Source organism: Phaethon aethereus (assembly GCF_964289735.1).
Source record: "Phaethon aethereus genome assembly, chromosome: 19".
NCBI classification, from domain to species: domain Eukaryota; kingdom Metazoa; phylum Chordata; class Aves; order Phaethontiformes; family Phaethontidae; genus Phaethon; species Phaethon aethereus.
The window spans coordinates 5,725,512-5,747,902 of record NC_138595.1 but is presented as its reverse complement, the minus strand read 5'-3'; the positions used below and the strand labels follow the sequence as shown (position 1 = coordinate 5,747,902).

General features: G+C 60.1%; 2 protein-coding genes across 2 annotated transcripts; both read right to left on the bottom strand.

The window, feature by feature from the left end:
* Positions 1-393: 393 nt before the first annotated feature.
* On the bottom strand, positions 394-14,424 carry BLTP2 (bridge-like lipid transfer protein family member 2; the record flags this gene model as incomplete). Its single annotated transcript, XM_082008472.1, has 39 exons — positions 394-890; positions 1,103-1,237; positions 1,343-1,444; positions 1,791-1,915; positions 2,142-2,277; positions 2,364-2,474; positions 2,578-2,664; positions 2,741-2,921; positions 3,006-3,127; positions 3,212-3,367; positions 3,446-3,567; positions 3,861-4,043; positions 4,229-4,328; positions 4,445-4,651; positions 4,756-4,913; positions 5,051-5,345; positions 5,700-5,902; positions 5,975-6,074; positions 6,160-6,350; positions 6,494-6,714; positions 6,788-6,906; positions 6,986-7,188; positions 7,282-7,473; positions 7,701-8,790; positions 8,952-9,163; positions 9,285-9,549; positions 9,690-9,853; positions 10,087-10,205; positions 10,461-10,609; positions 10,703-10,770; positions 10,856-10,980; positions 11,355-11,478; positions 11,615-11,813; positions 12,010-12,070; positions 12,444-12,562; positions 12,642-12,804; positions 13,087-13,133; positions 13,405-13,534; positions 14,351-14,424. 39 exons carry the CDS (start codon positions 14,422-14,424, stop codon positions 708-710), a joined length of 6,741 nt encoding a protein of 2,246 aa, XP_081864598.1. The 3' UTR covers positions 394-707.
* An 827-nt stretch (positions 14,425-15,251) lies between these two features.
* SDF2 (stromal cell derived factor 2) lies at positions 15,252-16,737 on the bottom strand (the record flags this gene model as incomplete). Its single annotated transcript, XM_082008739.1, has 3 exons — positions 15,252-15,539; positions 16,277-16,473; positions 16,563-16,737. 3 exons carry the CDS (start codon positions 16,735-16,737, stop codon positions 15,252-15,254), a joined length of 660 nt encoding a protein of 219 aa, XP_081864865.1.
* Positions 16,738-22,391: the final 5,654 nt, after the last annotated feature.

The following is a 22,391-nucleotide window of genomic DNA, read 5'->3' as shown; positions in this document are numbered from 1 at the left end:
CACCCCAGGATACCCACCCGTGACTGATCTCCGCTCTGCTTCTGGGCAGGGCACACTTTGGGGGTCCCCCTTCAACTACTCACCATCTCCTTGCACCCCCGCTTGCCGCAGCCCCCGCTGAGTCCCGGAGCAGCCCCGGCCCCCCGAGAGGGACGAGCGCAAGGGCTGAGCCCGGAGGGAAACAGGTGCTGGAAAGGAGGCCCGAGCCCCCACAGCGGGGGTCCCCCGGAAGGGCAGGGGGTGAAGCCCCAGCAAGCGGGGTACTGCCGAGCTGAGAGGGGTGACGGCGCTGAGCCCGGCACTGCGGTGTGAGTGGGGAGGTGAGTAACGAGCCACTGAGCCAAGACTGTTCCAAATTAAAAACTCTTTTTATTTAAACTCTCTCCCGTTCCCCTTTCTCCCAGCCTGGAGCGATCCTGCTGCTTCACCAGGCCCAGGGCCTGGGCCCAGCACCCGCACAGCAGGGAGGGGGGGAAGTTCGCGGGGCGCCCCACGAAGCGGCCCCGGAGCACGCTGTGCCCCACATCCCCGTGCTGCCGTGCCCCTGCCCCACAGCGACGGGGCTGCCGAAGGTCTGCGCGCAGCTAACCCCCGCCTTGGGCATCCCCGTGCTGAGCAGCACGGGCCCCGCTCCGCCATAGGGGTGCCCCTCCGGAGGGGGGAGCATGGGGCACCCCAGTCCCTTCCCGGCCAGCCGGGTGCTGCCCTCATTTGCGCCTGCCGAAGATTGACTTCTTGCTGGGGTTCTTCTCGCCCACGCTCAGCCCAATGAGTAGACGCGCCTTCTCGTCCTCCTCCTGCTGCTGGATGGTCCCGTCTGATTTGTTCTCCAGCTTCCCCCGGGCCTCCGCGCCCGCCGCCGGCTTCAGGCGTAGCTTCTCTTTGATCACCTGTCCCGGGATTTAGGGGGCTCAGCACCCCACGGCCGCACCCAGGGCCCTTGGCGTGGGTGAGAGTCTGAGCTGCTGAGCCAGTGCGGCTGCTTCCCGCTCTGGAGAAGGCGCCGCCCGCCGTGGGGTTACCACCTCCGTCCTGGGCAGAGCAGCTCCGGCAGCCTCCCTGCGAGCGGGCAGGAGGCACCACAGGATGGGCTCCCACGTACCTGTGCCACCAAGGCTTTGCGGCTGTCCCTCTTCACCGCCATGGCGAAGTCCAGCCACGTCCACGTGTTGTTGTGGTACTCCAGGCACGGCAGTACCAGGTTCAGGTCGCCCCAGTCCACGCTGTTTTTCTCACCCTGGGTGACAGGGGCGTTAGGCAGCGTGGCACGATGCCCCAGGCCACCCCCAGCCAGAGGGACCGTGCCCCCTCCGCAGCACACCCCGTCCTGCCAGCCCCACACCTTGTAGCTGACGCAGAGTGGCACCTGCGGGATCTTGATGTAGATGAAGGAGTTGTTCATGGCTGCACGCTCCTTCATCTTGTCGATGTCATCCACGGGATGCTGGGGACAGAGCAGGAGCCATGAGCAGAAGGGAAGGAGAGGGAACACAGCCAGGAACCAGCGGGGAAGGGACAGCCAGGCACTAGGCCATGGCATTGCTTCACTGGGAAGAGGTGAGAGCTGCTCTGGCATGGCGTTAGGAAAATGAGATGCTGCAGGGATCACGTCAAGTGTGCAGGTGCTTGGTTGTAAAGGATGCAAATCCTCATAGTGGGAGGGAATAGGAGAAAACGGGGACAGGCAGGCAGGAGGTGGATGTCACTGCCCAGCCCTGCAGCCGAGGGAAGACAGGCTGGCTCCACAGCAGGGCTCTCCCAGACTGGCCCCTCAAGGCAGCAGCAGGTACCTCGGGTGCTTTTCGGAATGATCTTCTGACTCCTGACGTCCGATTCAGTCCCTGGGCGACTCCCTTCCCTGGGCCCAGCGAGTCATCAGCCACGATCAGCTGCCGCGGCTTCACCACGGGGATCCCTGGGACAAACAGGGTGGGAAGTGGTGGCTGGTGTGCAGCTGGGGGTCAGCCATGACCCAGATCTGCCCCCCAACAACTCCCTGCCCACACGGGAGACCACAAGTCCCTCTTCCTCAATGCATGGCGCGCCAGCAGCTGCCCACAAACGCACCCTGGGCACACAGCTAGAGCTGCTCAGGGACATCCCTCAAGTGTCAGGGAGGAGAGTGACCATGAACCTCTCACCTGTTGTCACCAGCTTGGACTTGTCTTCCTCATCCCCCACCTCCTCCTCCTCCACGTTGCGGCCAGGGAAGAAGAAACCCATCATCCTGTGGAAGAACTGGTGGGTGAGCTGGATGGTGAGGGGCACCACATTCACCTGCAGGGAGAGAGGTGTGTCAGAGGCGGGCACACGCTGCCTGCACCCCGTGGGGACCGTGCCACCTCCCTGCCCGACCCTGGCACCTCAAAGTGCTCCTTGATGGAGATGCCTCCCACGGGTGGCCGGACCTTGCTGAAGATCCTCAGTGCCAGCTGCCGGCCAGACTGGCAGGAGCTCTGGGGACGCAGCACCACCTGCAGGGAAGGGGACGGGTGGCTGGGGTGAGGCCAGGCCACCCTGGCCAGGTCACCCGTGGGTCCTCAGGGTGCAGGGCTGCTCCCCCAGGCTGCTGCTTGCCTTGTACACAGCATTGGGCAGGAGGTTGTTCATGGTGACCCAGCCCAGTTCCAGCAGATGCTCAGCCGTGTCGTCAGACTTGTTGACCTGCGCACACAGACCCATCAGTTCTGCACGTCCCAGCCGCTGGCTCAGGGGCGGGTGCCACTGGCCAGCTCGGTACCTTGCTGTAGAGGAAGCGCTGGAGCTCCAGCTCGGCTATGCCCAGCTGCCCATCCTCCTCGGTCAGGCGCCAGCGTGCCTGGGCGAAGTAGAACTCAGTCCGCCGAGCCACGCTCACGTCCTCCGGCTGCTTTCGCAGCTCCATCTTATTGGCTCGCTGCAGCTGGAAGTCCTTGAAGCACCTGCAGCAGAGAGCGGAGCGCTGGGATGTGGGAGCCCTGGAGTACGGAGGACACAATGCTGGGGAAGCCAGAGATGGCCCCTACCTGATCAGTATATTCAGCTCCTCGCTCTCCAGTTGCAGGTCAGCTTTCTCCTGGCTCAGCTGCTGCTGCAGCCTGTGGTTGAGGTCGAGCAGGCTCTCGTTTTTGCTGTCATCCTGCAGGGACTGAAGGACAGACAACCCTCAGCACCCTCTGCTGCAGAGCAAGCGACCCCAGGGAGCCAGGACCCGCCCGGGATGCGGGCTCACCTTCACATTGGAGTACATCTGCTTCTCCAGCTGCCGGATCTGGGCAACATGCTGCCTCACAGCCTCTTGCAGGTGTAGGATACTGCTGCGCTGCTCCTCGGGGTTGCTGGAGATTTCCAGCTGGAAGCGCACTCGCTGTTTCTTCTCGCTGTGCTCCTGGACACGGGGATAGGGGAAGGTTAGGATTGCCCTGGGTTCAGTGAGGGACACAGTGACCTGAAGCCTCGTGGGCACCTTGCGTTTGGGCTCCACGTGCAGCAGCAGGTTGTTGACTATGTCAAGGATCATGGCATACTGCGCGGGGTTGGTGGAGATCTCCAGGTCATGATGGATCAGTGTGAACGTATCCACAGCTCCTGCAGGGACACACAAAGGACAAGTGGGGCCTCGGCACAGCCAGAAACAGGATGCATGTGGGGGCCAGCCAGAGATGGAGAGCGATGGGGAATGAGCCAAGGTGGTTACGCTGGCTCCAGCAGCTACGACATGTCCAGCACCATCTGGTGCACTGTCATGTGGCTGGGGACCCCTCCTGTATGCACCCCTCTGATCTCGGCAGGGCCAAGACAGACCATCCCTGGACTTAGCCTGCACCTGTGGTTCAGCCCAGAGTTCTACCCCCTGAGACACAGTGCCTGGATGTACCCACCCTCCTGCTTCTTCAGGAGATCTTCCTTCTCCTGGTTGACAGGAGTCTCAGGGGGCTTTATCTGTGTGGCCAGCTCGGGGTCAATGTCATGGCTGTAACTGATATAGTACATGCGGCAGCTGCAGCGAGAGATGATCCTCTGCACTTGCTGGGTCTGCTGGGCTTCTGAGGGCTGGTTCCAGTCTGGGGACAGGCAGGGGGACCACGGTCAGAGTGCCACATTGCAGCATGTTGGGGACCCCATGGCGCAGGGCTGAGAGCTCCTGGAGCCAGATGAGGACAGGCCAGGTGCTCTCAGCTTCACCAGCCTTGGGGTCACACACAAGTGGTTTTGGGGTGGGCATGGCAGCCAGCTCTGCGGGCAGTACCTGTGGTGGTGCTGACCATGCCCCCCACCGCCTGCCCACTCTCCATCAGCTCCTGCACCGAGTCCAGGCTCCGTTGCCGATGCTCCTCAATGTTTTTCACCTGGGGAGGCAAGAAGGCACTGCTGGCTGTCCCTGCTCTCCCCGCCTTGGCCAGGGCACTGATGGCACTGCCTGCTCCCCACGCAGCTCACCCATCACAGCCCCCCAGCCGCTCACCTCCAGCCAGAGCTGCCCGTGCTCCCTCTCGGTGGGGCTGCTCTCTGTCGTGGCAAAGTATTGCATGCCGTCCAGCAAGCAGGTCCAGGACGTCTTCTGCTTCAGTGTGTCCCCGTACCAGGCAGGATGGTGCTGGCACTGCAGCAGCTGGGCCTTCGCAGCAGACACAATCACGCAGCCCTCTGTCTCCGCACCACGCAGCACCATCTGCGGGGGGAAAGACCCTGGGGGTCAGACGAGTCCTTCTGGGGCAGGCACAGTCCCTCTCACAGCAAAGCATGGGGACAGGCAGGTTGGCCAAGGGCAGGTACCTGGCAGTTGACCAGCTCGATGAGGCAGTTGCGGTTGTAGATGTCGTCAGTCTGACAGGCGGCGATGCCGCACAGTTGCTCGCTGGCCCCCGACTCCTCCTCCGTGAAGACTACGAACTTGTCCGTCTCCTCAATGAGCTTCTGCAGCATGTAGGCCCCTGGGAAGGAGAAAGGATCAGTGCAAGGCTGAGGGGGGCTGGCTGGGGGTGGCGGGGTGAAGGCAGGCATGGCTTTGGGCTAGCATGTACATTGCTGGCTGTGGTTTTCCCCTTGCTCCCCTCCCTGCTGTGCTCACCCCCTGAGGAGGCTCTCTCGGGACGGCCGCTGGTGATGGGAGCAGTCACTCTGGCAGGGACAGAGTGAGCCGAGAGCGGGCCCCGCTTCAGCTTCTTGGCTTGCAGCTGCGTGTCGATCTTCAGCCCCTTCAGGGCCTCGGTGGACAGATTGCGCTTCAGCACAGCCGCTTTCTTGTAGCCGTCGTAGAGACCGAAGGCGATGTCCCGGTTGGTGGTGGTCCAGGATGCCCGCAGGTCCACCAAGTGCAGCTGGTGCGTGTGGAAACCATCGTCCCCATCCCGCAGGGGCAGCTCCTATGCACAGAGTCAGAGCCTCAGCACAGCAAAGCCACCCCCAGCCCCTGCCCACAGGCTTCACACACAGGGGCTGGGAGCCCTGGCAGTCCCCACAGGCAGGGCGTGGGGACCAGAGCCTGGGGGACTCCCAAGAACCCGCAGCAGGGACCCATACCAGGAACGCTGTGGCTGGAACACGGCAACCCTTTGGCCAGGCGCTCAGGAGATCAGAGGCCCTGCAGATTTGTCTCCTTTCCAGCCAAATCCCTCCCTTTGGGCCCAAAGACCAAGGTCCCCTTGCCCCAGGGGGATGCCATACGGCCAGCGCAGCCTGGGTTACACCTGCCGTGCTCTGTGTGTTTGTGGTGTTACCTCCTCAGCTGTGCGGTTGCTGTGCCGCTGGTAGGTGAGGGAGGACAGGCTCAGCAGATGGGTTTTCTTCACCAGAGTGTCGAGCCGGTGGTCGGCATTCTCGTCACAAGTGGAGGCCATGAGGTGCACGGTGACCTGGCTCAGGTCGCTCACCATCTGCGTGATGCTCCACTCGGAAATGAGGCGTCGCATCACCGTGCCGGCTGAGGGACAGGGAGAGGGGTCAGACGGGGCCTGCCCTGCCTGGAAGCGCTGCCGGCAGGGCCGTCACTCACCTTGTGGGATGAGCCGCTGGGTGCCACGAGTGAAGATGTGCCCCTGGCAGCACTCCACCTGGATCCCCCGCTGCTGGGCAAAGGAAGCCCAGTAATGCACCTGCGAGGGAGCAGAGAGCAGGGACTGAGGGCCCAGCGCAGGCAGAATGGGGAGATAACACCGGACACCCACACCCAGGACTTGCCTGCAGCCGGGGGAAGAGCGCAGTATAAGACAGCTGCTTGTAGTGCTGCCCCAGCTTCTTCTTAATGGGTTTCATGTTGTTGAAGAGCTTCCCGCGGCAGATGGGGCGCGTTACGCTGGTCCACGTGGCCCAAAAGTTTTGCATCCAGCGGAGGGTGCTGCTGTAGAGCAGGATCCGGGGCTGGGAGTGCTCTGAGAATACACTCGCCGTCAGCCAGCACCGTGGGGCAGGAATACAGCAGCACCCCACCCAGGACCGATAAGGATCGCTAAAACCAGTATGCCCTGCCCTGTTCCCCTCAACCCCAGGGGATCCCCGGGGTGCTGTCACCCACCCTCACTGGGCCGCGTCAGGTCCATCTGGATGGAGAGGTTGAGGTTCTCGGAGCGGAAGGCACGGTAGGAGTCGTATTGCTGCCCCACCGGCACCTCGGGCAGGAACTCGGGGGAGCGCAGCACCACACCGTGGTGGTCGTGGGGGTTCCCATGGCAGAGCCACTGCAGGTCCAGCGTCATGCACAGGTCGGGCAGGTGCAGGAAGCAGCAGTCGTCGTACCTGGATGGGGAAAGAGATCCTGGTTACGCCCCAACACCGGTGGCAGCCCCCATGCTCCCAGGACCACACTCACTTGGAGGCTGTCCGGACATTGATGTCCAGGTTGCCCTTGAAGACAAACTGCCCAGGCTTCCAGTGGAAGGAGAGGTGGCTCCACTCCCAGTGCATGTTCTCCGTGGTGTTGTAGGGGTCCTGCAAGGACAAATGTTAAGAGAGGCAGGTGTGAGCCGGCCCCACGCCACGCTCTGCTCCCTACCTTGGTGGTACCCACCTCGGTGGCCAGCTGGTGCAGGTTGGCCTGTTCAATGTCCATGTGCCAGTCCCCATGGAAGAGAAGGCGGCTCTTGTCCCACCAGGGCAACGGGGCACTGGGGTCCTCTGAGGGCTTGGTGAGGAGATCCACACACTGGCCGATCAGGGTCCAGGCTGGGTCCCAGCAGGGCCCCCACACGATGGTGTACTGGGAGATCTCAGCTTGGGACACAGGGAACAGCTCAACCCTTTGTATGTCCCATGCAGCCCCGTCCCCACCTTGTCACAGAGCCCCCTTGTCCCTCCACCTCTTACAGTGGAAATCATGGTAGAACTTCAAGGGTAGCATGTTCCTCTCCACCGTCACATCACCCCAGGGCAGCCCCAGCTTCAGGACCTGGCGGCGCCGGGAGCAGGCCTGGCCGCACTGCTCGGCTCCGATCAGCCGGCCCGAGAGCTGCCAGTTCCGGATCTCGAAGAGGTAACGAGGGTAGTCGCGGATTCGCACTGCAGGGTAGAGGAAGGGCTGAGAGATGGGGCAGCAAAATCTGGGCCACCACAGGAGCTGCTGTCCTGTCACATCTCTGCACCCTTCCCATTCCCCTGAATCTCCAAAAATCATTGCCCCGGCTTGGTGACACCTCACGTGGTGCCAGCAGATCCCTGTCCTGGGAGCCCAGGCCATGCAGCCACCGTGCTGTCCTCCATGGGCACCCTCACATGAAACAACTCACCAAAGAAGCTGCCAACTCTGCCCTTCATCATGCGGCACCACTGAGTGACCATCTCCAGACCCTCTGAGGGGAACGGGCTGACACTGTCCAGGTCCTTCATCTGCTCCAACACATGCTCTGTGCCGTGGAAGGACTCGTCAGCCATGGCCACCAGCTCCAGGTGGGCCAGGGTCCAGGTGAGGAGGGCCCTCCTCATGGGCGTGTTGGCATAGAGGCGCCGCGAGCGCTGGATGTAGATCTCTATGTTCTTCTTCTCCAGCGACGCGTAGAGCTCCTCAATCTTGCGGGCAGGCAGCAGCTCGCCGTGCTGCTTGCGCAGCGCAGCTACCTTGGCATCCAGCAGCTGCAACCGCTTGGCACTCTCCTTGCTCTCGTCCTTCATCAGCTCGTAGTTGTCCCGTAACTTGACCTCAAAGACATCATCCAGGAAGACCCAGGAGAAGTGTGTCACTTTGAGCAGGAGGTCGGGGGGCAGCGCCGTGCTGGCAGGGCGCCCATGCCGGTGCAGGCCTTTCAGCCACTTCTGCACGCCCACGGCGGCATCCAACGTGCGGGAGAAGTCATACTGGTAGGGAAACTCAATGGTCACACTGGCAAAAGAGAAGGCCCAGCCACGGTTGCGGAGAGTGTGCAGGGTGGGGAAGGCGCAGCGGTGCAAGATGACCTCTTCCAGCTCTGGCAGCAGCTTCACTTCCACCTCCTTGAAGCTGAAGATGCTGTGTCCGTCAAAGCCAGCAGCCAGCTCGGGGCAGTAGCCGTGCAGGGCACCACCGTGCCAGCTCACGGAGGCCCGTTCGGCAGCCAGGCTGATGTAGTTGGTCTCGGAGACAAAGGCTGTGAGCTTGGCAGAGCTCAGCTCCAGTGACAGGGACAGGAGTCTTTTGGGAGGGGTCCCATCTGGCTGGAGGGGCCCCGGTGCCTCAGTAGAGGTGGCCGGGTGGGACACTGAGCTCTCTGGGGGCAGGGAGGGAGGTGTCCTGTGGCCGAGGGCGCCCCGCAAGGCTTCGTGGCACTGCAGGGTGGCCAGGGTGTGATGGTACAAGTGCATGTGGTCGGGTGGGCTCCACAGCACCGCCAGCCCCTCGCCACACTGCACCTACAGCAGAGAGAGCAAGCAGACACCAAGTCACTGCCAGGTCCAGCACAGCCCCATTCTCCTCTCCAGCACCTTTTGGTGCCAGCCAATCCTCCCCCTGCCCCATCCATCCCAGTCCCACCAGTACAGGATAAAAGCAGAGACCCAAAGCCCACACCAACCTCCAGGGAGCGGATGCTGTTGTGGTAGGTGACAGAGAGCATGGAGAGGTTGGCCACCGGGTTGGGGATGGCAGGAGCTTTGCAGCACGGCTGCATCTTCTCCATTATGCTCTTCACCAAGGCCAGCACCATGCCCTGGACGCTGACCGTGCAGCTCTCGGCACTCCCCAGGATGGTCAGTGTGTCCAGCCGCAGCTCCAGGGCACCTAGAGAGACGGCATGTCAGTGCTGGAGGTACAGAGGACACACACCATGACATGCCAGGTTCCTCTGACCAAGGGGGCTGTTCCAGGACAGCCATCTGGGATCACCCTGGATGCCACTTACCCACCAGGGCTGAGAGTGTGAAAAGGTTCACATCCTCCACCTTCAGATCCACCTTCCAGAGCAGACCCCAGGGCTCGCTTGAGGCAGAGAGCGGCTGCTTGGCAAGCTCAGCTCCACTGGGCCGCGGGCAGAACAGGGGCAGGACCCTGGCCAGGCACTCAGTGCAGGTGTCCGATGACTCCACTTGCAACCCCCGGATGGTGCAGTCAAGGAAGAGCGTGTCCGACTGGGCGCTGGACATGCCCAGGGGCTGGTTGTAGCTGCCCTGCAGGACAAACAGGACGATCACTCTCAGGCTACAGGATGTCCCCGTGTCACCACGTGTCCCTGTGCCACCTGCATGGAGTTGCAAACAGGTAGCTCCCCGCCGAAAGGCACCCCTCACCCTCTCGGTTCGCCACTCACCTGCAGGGTGAAGGAGTCGAGGATGAGGGCTTCTCCCCACACGTGCATGTTGGGGGGGTGTGGGGCACGCTGGATGTGTGAATCGTTGCCCACGCGCCAGCAGAGGTGGTCCACGGCCAACACTGCTCGCTGGTGCACGCTCTGTGGCCGCAGGTGCTGGTAGTCTGTGGGCAGGGGCGAGCGTGGGCAGGGGTGAGCATGGGCAGGGCTCACTGCTGCCTGCTCGGCTGTCCCTCAACAGGGGCAACCCAGACACAATCACAGGGGTCTACAGCCCCTGGCCAGACACAGAGGTGGCAGGGCCCTCCCCAATCCCATCCTGGTCTCTCTCTGGCAGAGCCACCAAACCCCGAAAAAGAGCCCAGCAGCCAGCTTGGGGCCAGCTGCCAGCCCGCACCTGCAGAGATGGAGTTGAAGCCCAAGGCGAAGGGTGGCGTGTCCCCCAGCTGCACGGACACATTGACGTTGGACAGCGAGGCACACAGGATGATGGGTGCTATAATTTGGGGATAGCTCCTGCGTGAGACAAGCAGGGACAGGCTGTTACTGGGACGCTGCATTACTGGGGTGCTGCCAGGAAGCAGATCCAGACAGATGCCTTCTCCTCAGCGGCCCCCCCCAACTACCTGTCACCCTTCGTACCAGCCTCCCCGTCCCACAGGCTGTGCACAGGGCAGAGAAGGTGCTGGGTCCCCAGGCACCCTGCCAGAGTGTGACAGGCAAGAGGAAACAAGCTGCAATACCCAGCAGCTGCACTGAGGCTGAGTTTACCTTCCCCTGTGCCCTTGGCTGGGGACAGGCACCGCCTGGCACGTGTATTCCTCTGCCAACAGGCCCAGCCAGTGCGAAAACTCTTGGTGGCGGTAGTGGATGATGCAGGTGTTGAGCAGCACAGCAGCTGAGAGGTCAATGGCTGTGACCTAGAGCAGGGAGAGGGCAGGATGGCAGCAAGCTCGTGCCAGGAGCCAAACCAGCCCTGCCAGGGGACAGCAGTGTGCCCAGCGCTCACTCACCTGCACGCTGGTCTTCAGGGAGTTGAGGCACACAATGCGTTGGCGGCTCTGGGACAGGAGAAGGCCATCTGGGGAGAGAGAGGCGCAGAAATGAGGGGTGGCAGAGGGTAGCCATGGCAGCCTTGTCTAACGGGCACCCTCCTGGCTACTTGCCCTCCAGCTGGAGGTCTACACTCATTTGGTCCAGGTCTGACGTGGGCGTGAAGTTGCGCAGTGGGATCTGCTCCTCTTCACGCTGATATAGAAACTGCAGCAGCTTCAGGCTCCAAGTGAGGTGCCTGTGAGAAGCAGGGAGTCACTGCCAGATGGGAACTGCACCGTCATGTCCTCCATCTCCCCGTCTCTCATCCCCAGCTGACTGGCACAGACAAAGACACCACCCGGTGCCCAGCTGCAGCCCAGCCCAGAGCTCTCATCCCATCAGCAGAGGATCCCATCAGGCTGTCCTACTGAAGAACCAGCTCATGTGGTTCTCCAGAAGCACCCAACCCCAGGCCAAGCTCTGTCCTTCTCACTGGGGTGGGATCTGGGACTCACTCTCTGTGGTCTGGCAGAGCAGGGGACGAGCAGGAAACGGCACAGTTGTCCCCAAGTCCCTGTCCCCAGCACTGATCAGGGCTAGGACAGCCTCCCTCTCCACCTGTCTCCTTACCTCTTCTGGCTGTTCATAGACAGCACTGTGCTGGTGTTCTCCAGCTTCACCTCCACTCTCCTGGGGATGAGCTGCAGCGTGTCCCTGCTCAGCAGAGACAAGGTCGTCAGGGGCTCCCCTGAGCCTGCAGTGGGACACACACAGTCACTGGGAGGCTCTTGCCCAGACCCCCATGCCTGCAGCGGGAGGGAGCGATGCCACAGCCAAATCCCTTTGGCTACCAGCCCCTGCCCTGCCCAAGGCTTGTCCCTGTCCCTGACCTGTGCTGCGCTGTTCCCCAGCGCCGCTGCGCTGGGCCCCAGCAGTGATGCGGTGCAGCAGTGGGCTGCAGAAGAGCCCTTCATGCAGCTCTGCCTGCAGGGTCCAAACCCGCAGCCTGACGCCCACCAGCCGCCGCTTGCTGCTGATCTCCAGCGAGAGGGAGAGCGCCAGGGCCAGCTCGGCCAGGCAGGTGTCATCCTGTACGAGGACATGGGCAAGGAGTGCACAGGGAGTCACCCAACTCCCTGCCGGTGAAGTGCTGAGCACAGCACAGAGCCCAGAGCCTTGCAGCATCGCCCAGCCTTGGGGACATGCTGGAACAGGTCCTCAGGGCGTCCCAGAGAGCCAGCACCCAGGCTCAAAGTGCTGAATTTCTCCCTTCCCCAGCACTCACCAGCTGGCTGCTCCGGAGGACTTTGCTGTTCACCTTTGTCAGGCTCACCTCGCAGGTCAGGCTGGAGAGAGCAGAGAATAGACAGAGGATGCAGGCCCTGCTGCCCCTGAACCAAGCCCTTGCCCTCTTTTTTCTGTGGGACACAGGGACCCCAAGTCCCTGCTCCAAGTCCTCCCAAAAGCAGAGCACACCCTAACTCCATGCACAGCACAGCAACTCATAATTTGAAGAACACACAACTCCAGCTTCCTATGAAGGGAAAAGGGACCAGGCCAGCCTCAGAGGAGGTTAATGTGTCACATCACAGGTGACATGGGATGCTGCTGAGCAGGACGGAGAGAGGTGACACCAGGTTGGGGTGGGAGAAGCCTCCCTGCCCCCTGGGACCCGGAGCCAGGCTGGGGAAGCAGAGCGGGGTGCGAGCACAGCGTTACCTCTTGCCATCGCCATTCAGGAGGAGACGTGTCTTGCTGGCCTGGATGTGCCAGAGAGACTCTGAGGTGGCCACATGCAGAACCATGATGTTGATGGAGTCCATGTGGATGGAAAACAGCTGGAGGGAAGGTGCTACTGTGAGGGATGTCGGACAGCAGCACAGCCCACAACAGTCTCTCACTGAGCCAGTGCCTCACCTGGCTAAGAAGCCTCAGCAGGGAGGGTTTAAGAGTCAGGTCTGCCTTGCTTTCATTTCCATCCCCCTCTCTGGGAACCTCTGGGACAGATGGCTGGAACCCTGGACCCTTCTGGAGATCCGTGCGGATTCGCACCTCACCAAAACACAGCTCAAAGTAGCGCCTGTGGAAGAACAGCACAGGCAACTCTTACAAGAGCTCGCACATGGCACACCCAGCCCCATCACCAGAGATGCCCCCTGCCCTAGGGATGTGCAGGACCAGTACAAGGGCATCCACAAGACACTGCCACTTCGAAGAAGAGTGATTCACTCCCACACAGAGGAGACCATGGGGAAAGACGGACTGCAGAAAGGTGTAAAGGCAGCAGAACTGCAGTCAGTGGGGCCATGGATGAGCCAGGCACCCATGGTGGGTGGGAGGGAGCTGGGGTGGTGGTACATACGGCAGCTCCCGGCTCAGTTTACTGGAGATCCAGACGCTGTCGATCTCCTGCAAGGACGCAGAGGTAGGTCAGAGAAGAAACAACCTGGCTCTGCCTTGTGATGCTCATCCTGACATTCCCGCTCTGCTCCTGATGCCTGGCATCATGCAGTGAGCAGCCAAAAACCCCAAGTTTGGCCATGGGAGGAATGGCCTGGCACCAGCAATAGGGCTGTGCAACAGGAGCTTGGCTGCAGGGATTTGCTGCCAGCCTGGAAGTGACCGCAGCCGCCCTGCCTGCCCTCGCCTGCCGCTGACTGCCCCTCGCCCGGGTACCCACCACAGTCTGCTGCTCCCGCTGGAACTTGAGGGTGATGTTCTGGGCCCAGAAGAAGCCGAAGGAGCCGATCTTCAGCTCTGCATGAAGCTTCTGCCGGCACCAGGTGACGGCCAGGCGACACGCCAGCCACCTGCAGGGACAGGCGGAAGGCCAGGGTCAGCCTCCTCACTGGGGCTGGGGGCCAGGGACCTTCTTTGCTCTTTGAGTGCCAGCTCCAGCACCCACAGCTGGATGGGTGATCCCAGGGACCAGCCCTGCCACCATGGGTGCCCCAAGCTGGGAAAAAGAGCCTGCAGGGTCACCTCCCCACAAGCCCTGACACCCCTTGCCCATTCCTGCGGGCTTGCCTGGACTTCTGTATGTCCCCAAGTCCCTGACACCCTCCCATCCAGCCCTATGGGCCCTCCCACACCCCCGCAGCCACCCCATGCCCCGCACACCACTCGTCCAGCCCTAGGACCCCCCCCAAACCCCTGCAGGCTCCTCCACCCACCCTGACACCTCTCCCCCAGCCCTGTGAGCCACCCCAAACTCCTGACACCCCCCCAAGCCCTCTTTGTCCCCCTTAACCCCTGCTGCCCCCCCAGACCCCCAACACCTCACCTTCAGTCCCGTGTGTCCTCCCCATACCCCTGGCAGGCCCCACGCAGCCTCGTGAGCCCCCCCATGACTCCCGTGGGCCCCCTCCAGCCCTGTCACCACCCCAAAACCCCTTGACACCCCACTACCAGACCCAGGGGCCCCACCTTGACCCTTGCGAGCTCTCCCTCCCCAACAGAGCCCCCCGCCACAGCCCTGTCACTCCCCCCAAACCCCTGCGGGCCCCCAAAGCCCCCTGACACCCCGCTGCCAGCCCCGTGCCCCCCGCATGACCCCCGCGCGTCCCCCCCAGCCCTGTCACCCCCCCGAGTCCCCGTGGGCTCCCCCACGCCTCCCAGGCCCTGACCGCGCCAGCAGCCCGGCGAATAGCGCGACGACGACGACGAGGCCAAGCAGCACGGCGGGCAGCGGCGGCGGCATGGTGGCCCCCGGCCCCGGTGTGTCCCCCCCCTCCCACCCCTGCCGCCGCCACCGCCGCCGCCCGTGGGGCCGACCGCCCGCGCACCCGGAGTGGCCGCTGGGAGGGGCGGGGCCGGGCCGGCGGCGCGGCGGGGCCGAGCGGCGCTTTCCCGGAGTGAGCTGCGGCAGCAGCGCCCCGCCAGGGCTGGCACCGGGATACCGGGGGTGCACCGCGTCCGCCTCCCAGCCCCGCTCCTCTCCGCCACCCCCCGCAGAAACAGTCACACCACAGGGGAAGATTCAGCTCTTTTATGGCCTCAGGCCCCCGCTGGGCGCGGTTTGGGGTACACGGAGGGGGTGAGTGATGGAGCACAGCTCCCGGGGACAGCAGCCCTTCGGGTGGTCCTCGGCCGGAGGGGGCCCGGGGCACGGAGGAGGGATCTACAAGGGAGGGGTCAGGGAGTTTGGGAATCTGCTCTGGGTCGAGTCTGGACACTGGGCTCAGCTTTATGCTGGATTTGGGACAGGGGAACCTGCTTTGTGCTGGGTCTCAGGCGTCAGGCTCTGCTTTGGGTCAGGTCTGGATATTAGGATCTGCTTGGGCTGGATTTAGGATGTGGGGACCGCTTCATGTTGGACCTTGTGTCAGGTCTGGATGTTGGGATTTGGGGCACTGGGATCAACTTCGCATTAAATTCAGGATGTTGGGATCTGCTTTGTATTGGATTTGGGGCTCTGCATCCTGGCGTGTGTCAGACCAGCATGCAGACAGGGGCTGTTCCCTGGGTTGAGTGGTCCCAAACACTGCAGGGCAGCACCCAGAGGCTCGGTGGCAGTCTGTCTGTCCATCACAACTCAGCATGGTACTGCTCTGCTTTGAAGATCTCACTGGGCTGCATGAAGATGCCCTCCATCACTTTCCAGTAGTTATTCTGGCTGGAGGCAGCCATGCCGTGCACCTCCTTCTGCCCATGGATGGGCCGCCCGTACTGCTCCCCCGTCACTGAGAGGAAGACGTCGGTGGAGGTGTGCTGGAAGCGCACCTCACTGTCCCGCGCCCAGTAGGTCCCGCTGCACACCACCGTCCAGTCATCCAGGTAATCACCTTCACCAGCCTCCCCAAATGCACTCACCTCCTGTGGGTGAAAAAGAGCTTGTTTGGGGGCTGGGATGAAGAGAGGGGAGCTCAGGGGTGTTGAGTTGGACCCAAAGGGCAAGGCGGGGGAGGACAGAGGAAAGGGCTGGGTCTAGGGGACAAGCTGGGGGGCCTGGTTGGGACTGGGGCTCGGTTGGGACTTGGAGGGTCTGGTTGGGACTGGGGGGGCAAGGAGGAGCTGGTAAGGACTGGGGAACAAGGTGGGACTGGTAGGGACATGGGGGACCTGGTCTGGACTGGGGAACAATACAGAGCTGGTAGGTACAAGGGAGACCCATCTGGGACCAGTAGGGACAGGGAGAACCTGGCAAGGACTGGGGATGTCGTGGGACTGGCAGAGACCCAGCTGGTACAGGGAACAAGGCAGTGCTGGTAGGGAGATGGGGGACAAGGGGGACCTGCTCAGGACTGGTAGGGACAGGCAGAACCCAACTAGGACTGACGAACAGGGCAGCGCTGGCAGGGACCCGGGGGAATGGAGGGACCCGGTCTGAACTAGGGAAGAAGGTGGGGCTGGGGGCACAAGGTAGGCCTGATCGGGACTGGCAGGGACAGGAAGGACCCGGTAGGGACTCAGGGAACCGGGCACGGCCTGGGGCCGGGGTGACAAGGGGGTCCCGGTTGTGCCCGGGGAAAGGGGCTGAGCCTAGGGGACAGGGCGGGGGGATGCCTGGTCAGGCCGGGGTCCCGGGGGTCCCGGCCGTGCCCGGCGGGTACCTGGTTCCCAGAGAGCGGGGAGGCAAAGCGGTGGCTGTGGAGGTTGCGGCCGGTGCCCAGGTGGGTGAGGCGGATGGCCTGCCCGCAGCGCACTGGCGTGCCCCGCTCGCAGACGGCCGCCGTGCGGCCCCGCACCCGCCAGTAGCTGTTCCCGTCATCCGCCGCCGACACCCCGGTCACCGACTGCTGCCCGCTGCCTGTGGAGGGGGGAGAACCGCGCTGAGGCCCGCCCCGACCCGGAGGGCACGGTGCCGGTACCGGGGTGGGGTAGGGGGTGTCTCGTTACCGGAGCCGTAGCGCACGTCGTGCGAGTGCAAGCGGACATTGTGCCGCACGTTGAGCAGCTTCACCACGGAACCGCAGGTGACGGGCCCGGAGCCGCCGCACACCGCCGCGCCCAGCGCCAACACCAGCAACGGCACCAGAACCGGCGGCACGCGCCACCCCACCACCACCCCCATCCCGCCGCCGCCGGAAGCGGAACTGGCGCCGCTCCGCCCGCCCGGAGGTCGCCGCTCGTCTGCTCCGCCCCCCCCCCCGCCTCACTCGCCGCCGCCGCCGCGGAGGCCTCCATTTTCCCTCGGCGCCTCGGGTAAGGCCGCGCCGGGCGGGCCGGAGGACCGCGTCGGGCTGGGCGGGGGCGAGCGGCGGCGGCGGGGGCTGCCCGGCAAGGTTCCGCGTCGCCCTGGTACCGGCTGGGGGGCTGTTGCCAGGGGAACCGCGGGGCCGCTGCCGAGGGAACGGCGGGGCCGCGCAGCGCCCGGGCCGGCTCCGAGGCCTCCGGGGCTGGGCGGCCGCGGCGGGCCTGGGCCCCGGTAAGCGCGGCAGGGACGTCCTGGTGCTTGGTGTCGGGCTGGGCTGTGGGCCCCGGTTAGGGGGTGAAGGCAGCGGCGGCCCCTCCGTTCCTGGTTGCCGGCCGCGGATGGGGCTGGCGGCAACAGGAGCCTCCCGGGGCCGGGCACCCGGTTGCGGACGGTGTGCCGCAGAGGGGTGACCCAGGCTGGGACGGGCCGCACCCGGGGGGAAGGCGAGGCGGTGGGTCGGGGGCCCGCGGCTGGGGGTGGGGAGGCTGCTGCCCCGGGGACGAGAGGGGACCGTAGCCCCTCGCCCGCCGGAGCGGCCCGGTTCCCCCGTGGCAGAGACCGCAGCGGAGCCGGGGACTGCGGAACATCACTGACATGGGAGGAAAAGCTGGTAAATGCGAGGCGGTGAACGTGCAGAGCGCCGGCCGGCCTTCCTGGGGGGAAGGGGCCTGACCTTTGTTTCTCAGGTACCGCAGGTGTAAATCCCGGAGCACTGTGTTTGGCTTTACAAACTTCTGACTAGGTCCTCCATGAAAAGCCGAGGGGCAGCAGCCTGTGAAGGCCCTTTTGGGGATTAATAACTGACTAAATGGTGGCAAATAAAGGGTGGGGATGGATGGTTGGTGCTCACAGCGGTGTGAGATTATTGTGGAGTTTCACAGTCGTCTCTGCTGCTTTTTTTCTTTTCTGAATATGGTGATATGGAGAAGGAATATTTAATCATCAGTTATTTAGGATAGCTAAACCAGACTGTGGGAAGTTGCAGAGACCAGATAGTACTGAGTGGCTGAGTGCTAGTGTAGTAAACGAGGTACAATGGCACTGGGTGTAATGAAGGTCACAAACACCACATTAATTGACTCTACATCAGCTTTTACTATTCAGGAAAGAGCAGTTGGTGTCTCAGCAATTGTTTCTTTTAAAACAATGCTTCAACACCTTGCCATAGCCTAAAAAGGATATTTTGGAATTAATTTAAAGGAGCAGAAAACATCATTACGCCACTGCATAAATCATTGGCAGTTTGAGCCCTGGCTATTGCTGGCAGTTCTGGTTAGCCCATCTCAAAAGGGGAGCACTGGAAAAGGTAGAGGCAGGAGTGGCATGGACAAGCAGGTTTTCACGCAAGCAAAATCTTCGTTTCCTCACCTTAAGGGAGAAGCTTGCTGATGGGAGATAACGATGCAGGTGTGTGAAGTCATGGGCAGGTCAGAGAAAGCAAGGAGAGAATATCAATCTTCTGTTTCTTACAGGAAATTATGATGCAGCAGGTCTAAAATAAACAAACGGAAGCACTTTTTCACACAGCTTGTTATTAAACTGTGGCACTCTGCCACAGGATGTTCCTCTGCCTGATAGGTTCGGAGGCGATGGGACCAATGGGGAGCATTAAAACTAATGAAGCAGGTATGGGAAGTTCCTGAGCTGCAGTGGCTGGCTGCTTGGACTTTCCCTGTCGCAGCATTGTTGGTCTTCAGTCATAATTTCGCCCCTGTGCTCCTTTGCACATCTACCACCAAGGAGGGTGGGAATGTGGTTTAGGTCCTGACTTTAGAAATTCATAAAATGGGTATAAAAGCTAAATACAAAACTCTATGCTGCTGATGCTGTATCAGGGCTGGCAGACCCCAGCGGAGATTGGTCCTACAGAAGTCCCTGCCCGTACCAGAGAGTGGCTCTGAGGAAGAGCTCAGTGCTGACGGGGTGCCTGTGAGAGTAATTTGTTGTTGTGCGAGTGCCTTACAGTGTTTCACAGGGATGTTTTTGTTAGGCGCGTAAGCTTCAAATTAAAAGATGCCAGTATGATCTTGTCTGAATTCTGTGGTAGGATGCAGCCTGGAGATCATTTCTTAGTCAATAGTGTGAGATCCACACATCACCTGGCTCAACTGTGGCTTTTCTTTTTCTTAAGAAAACCAAAATTGATTTCATTTTGAGAGCTTCAGGGGGTGGAACGGTGGCGTTACCTTTGCAGTTCATTTGGGTTTTTCCTAATGAGCCATTTATTGTCACAGTCTTTTACTCCTGTGGACGTACTTGTGCCATGCTAAAACTAATTTCATGAGCATTTCATTGACAAAATTAATAGATTGGGCTTCCTTAGGCTCTATGTTTTTAATTGAGTCAAGTTTCCCAGCGTTTTTATTCTCACAGCGCTTTCTGAATCCTCTCCAGTTTAACTTTTCTCTTTGAAATGTAGACATGAGAACTGAGTGAAACTGTTCAGTGATGGCTTTGGTAATGTGGTTCCATGGACCTCTGTGATCTTAGTGGACTGTGAGTTGAACCATGAAATGGCAGAGGTTAAAACAATCCCTGTCCAAACCCTCCCCTGCCAACCCCCCCCCCCCCCCCCAAAACTAGTACTAGCATGTGTCAAGGCCTTGATGTAGTTTCTCCCACAAAGGGTGGGGAGGAGTCAAGGACTTGCTTCTCTTCAGCACTCGTGCTGTAGATTAGCACTTGTTTTTGCTGTTTCATTTGTTGACACTGAGGTTGACTGCTGAATAATAAACGTATCTTGCTGGGAGGACGCTCCTTGGTTATTGTGTGAGCGCTACTGAGGTCTCATGCCTTAACTGGCATCCTTGTGCCTGGAGAGCATGAAATGCTTCTGATTTCCCTTGCCCAACATTTTCTCAGGCTGGGAAGCTCCTGTGGGGCACTGCCATTCCCGGTGCCATCCTGCATGCGGTTGTGTCCCTTGCCTTGTCAGAGTGCCATTGTAACTGGCAAGGTGCAGGAGTTTTTCCTGTAACATATTCTGATGTTTTGCAGGTATTTGCTGTGTATTTCTATTTCTAAACCTAATGAGTTACATTTTGCTGGTGTATGATGTACAAAGCTGTGTCTGCCTCCAGCACTGCGATGTTTTGCAGTCCTGAGCAGCCAGCAGGTATCTGGATGCATGGCCAAGGCTTTACAGGTACCTGAATGTCTGGTTTCTAGAATTCTCAGGTCCATCACAAAGCAGCACTTGTTCTAAAGGCATTGTGTCCCCTAACAGGGGAGGCAGCCCACAGTGCCTGCAGCCAGTGTCCAGCCCAGTCCTGCTGACCTGGTCAGAGATCTTCGGTCTCGGTATTGACAGCAAAGAGAGCTACTGGCTCAGGGTCATCCCAGTTAAAAGGCGCTGTGGACTCTGGACAATTGCCATTGTGCCCTTGAGCTGAGCAAAGTGCAGACGGCCCTGGTCGAAAGCAGAGGTTGTGTAGCTGCTCAGCCCCGAGCTGCTCTGGCATTGCCCAAGAGGGGAGGCCGTGCTGGAGGTGCCTGGCTCGGCACGGAGGCACCTGTGCTTCCCTCACCTGCTGCCGTGCTGCTCTTGCAGCACTGCTCACTGCATTGCTGTTGTCTTTGGTCCGTCTTTGTCAGTGTCTAGCGGTCGTGGGGTATCTTTGGGGTAAAGCTATATGTATATATCACCTATAGGAGCCTGTCTGCTCGTGTAGAGGTAAGCATGCAGGATTAGGCACGGTCTCCCTGCCTTTTTGGTGCTGTAGTGCAATTTAGTACTGGCTCCTGTGCTGCAGCGATCTCTGACCCTCTCCTGGGAGGGCTGCAGGAGCAGGGATGCTGCTGTGCTGCTCCGAGGAAAGGCCTGTAGCATGGTACAGCTGGGCTGGCCCGACACTCCTCAGTCTGGAGTCTTTAAACCCTCCCCAGGACCAGACAAGCGGTGCTGCTTGATCGGGGCTCTCTCTGTGTGACCCACTGCACGGGAGGCTCCCACCGGTGGGTCTGAGCTCTGCCTCTGCACCTCTGCCTGCGCTGGCTGCAGTCTCTGCCTGCCTCCCTGTCCTGTTTTATTTCAAATGAAGGCCTCTCTGGAGCGAAGGTTGGGAGAGGCACCTTTGGTCCATATCTGATTCAACGTCTCCTTGGTAATAGCTACCCTTGCTTCCGTTTGCCATGCTAAGTGACATCCCCGCTGTCCTGAGGTGGATTTCACTGGAGCTGAAAGCACCCGGTTTCGTGGGTGGTTGGTTTGTGTGGAACCTGCTTGGCTGGATCATTAAATGAGATGGATTTCCTAAGTCATAGCTGTTCCCTGTATCCAGACAAATTTGATTTGACATGAACTGAAGTTGCCAGGAAATGATAGAACAAGTGATGAGGAACAAAGTTGGAATTGTGAGTGAAACGCTTCACTGGCAGAGAATAGTAAAATTGCATTTGGTGCTATGACGAGGGGTTTTCTTTCTTGCTGGATTTGTGTGTTGATCATGGGCAGGAGAGAGATGAGGTTATTAGACATATCAACGGAAATGCTCTGGGAAAAGCCACTTAACCTGCAGTTTTATGTATGTTAATACACCCTGATGGGTACGTGTAGAAGAAGAATTGGTGAGAAAGTGTGAAGTTGACATAATATTCTTACACAGGCTGGTAAGCATAACAATTCCCGTTCTTCTACTGGATGTAGTTACCCAACTCATCAGTGGCATTTGCTTCAGGAACACGTATTTAACTAGCATCTGTACCGCCCTCTGAAGCGTTATTTCTGAGAGGGATGCTTAAATACATGTGTGTGACTTCTACAGCGTCCTGTCGAGGACGGGGATCACCCCGTGCCCACACACCAAGCCAGAGCAGCGGTGTCCTGCCTGGGTGCAGAGCTGTAGCCTTGGCCTACCATGATTTCTGCCTGTCTGGAGCATTGTAGATAGGTGTTGACCACAGCTGTATAACCTGCAGGCAGGGAGTATGAGCTGCTATGTGCTCGTGTCTGAAATCTGGCAGAGATCTTTCTCTTGTCTTTGTTGTGTGTTTTGTTTAATAAGATATGGCCGACATATTTCTTTGGAGCTATTAGTATTTTAAGACTTAAAAGATTCTCCAAGATCAGCCTTGCACTTTTTTTTTTCTTTCCCTGAGCAATAAGTCACTGGTTTTCACTAAGTTATTGTGTTTGTGTACCAGATGTGTGGATCTCGGGGCAGAACAAGAAGTCACACACATGAGAATTGTCATGGCAAAACCTTGATCAGTTTGTCCTGTATGGGACTGATTTCCTTCAGCTGTTTGTTTGCAGTGGGGAAATGATTATGGGAACATTCTGAAGCGTGTTTTTCTAGGTATCATTCCCTGGTGTATGGAATTCTTTTCTCATCTTTTTTTTTTGGGGGGTGTTAAATTACATCTGATGTAATTTAAGATGGAGGTTTTGGCTTTAGATCTGACATTTCTGAGCTTCTTTTCGTACCTTCCCAAAGGCTTGTTCTTCTTCCTGGGCTAGCATTTACAATTTACAGCCTTTTGAAAAATTGATTTGTTTTTTCCTATAGCTGACTTTTGTAAGCTTCTGTTGT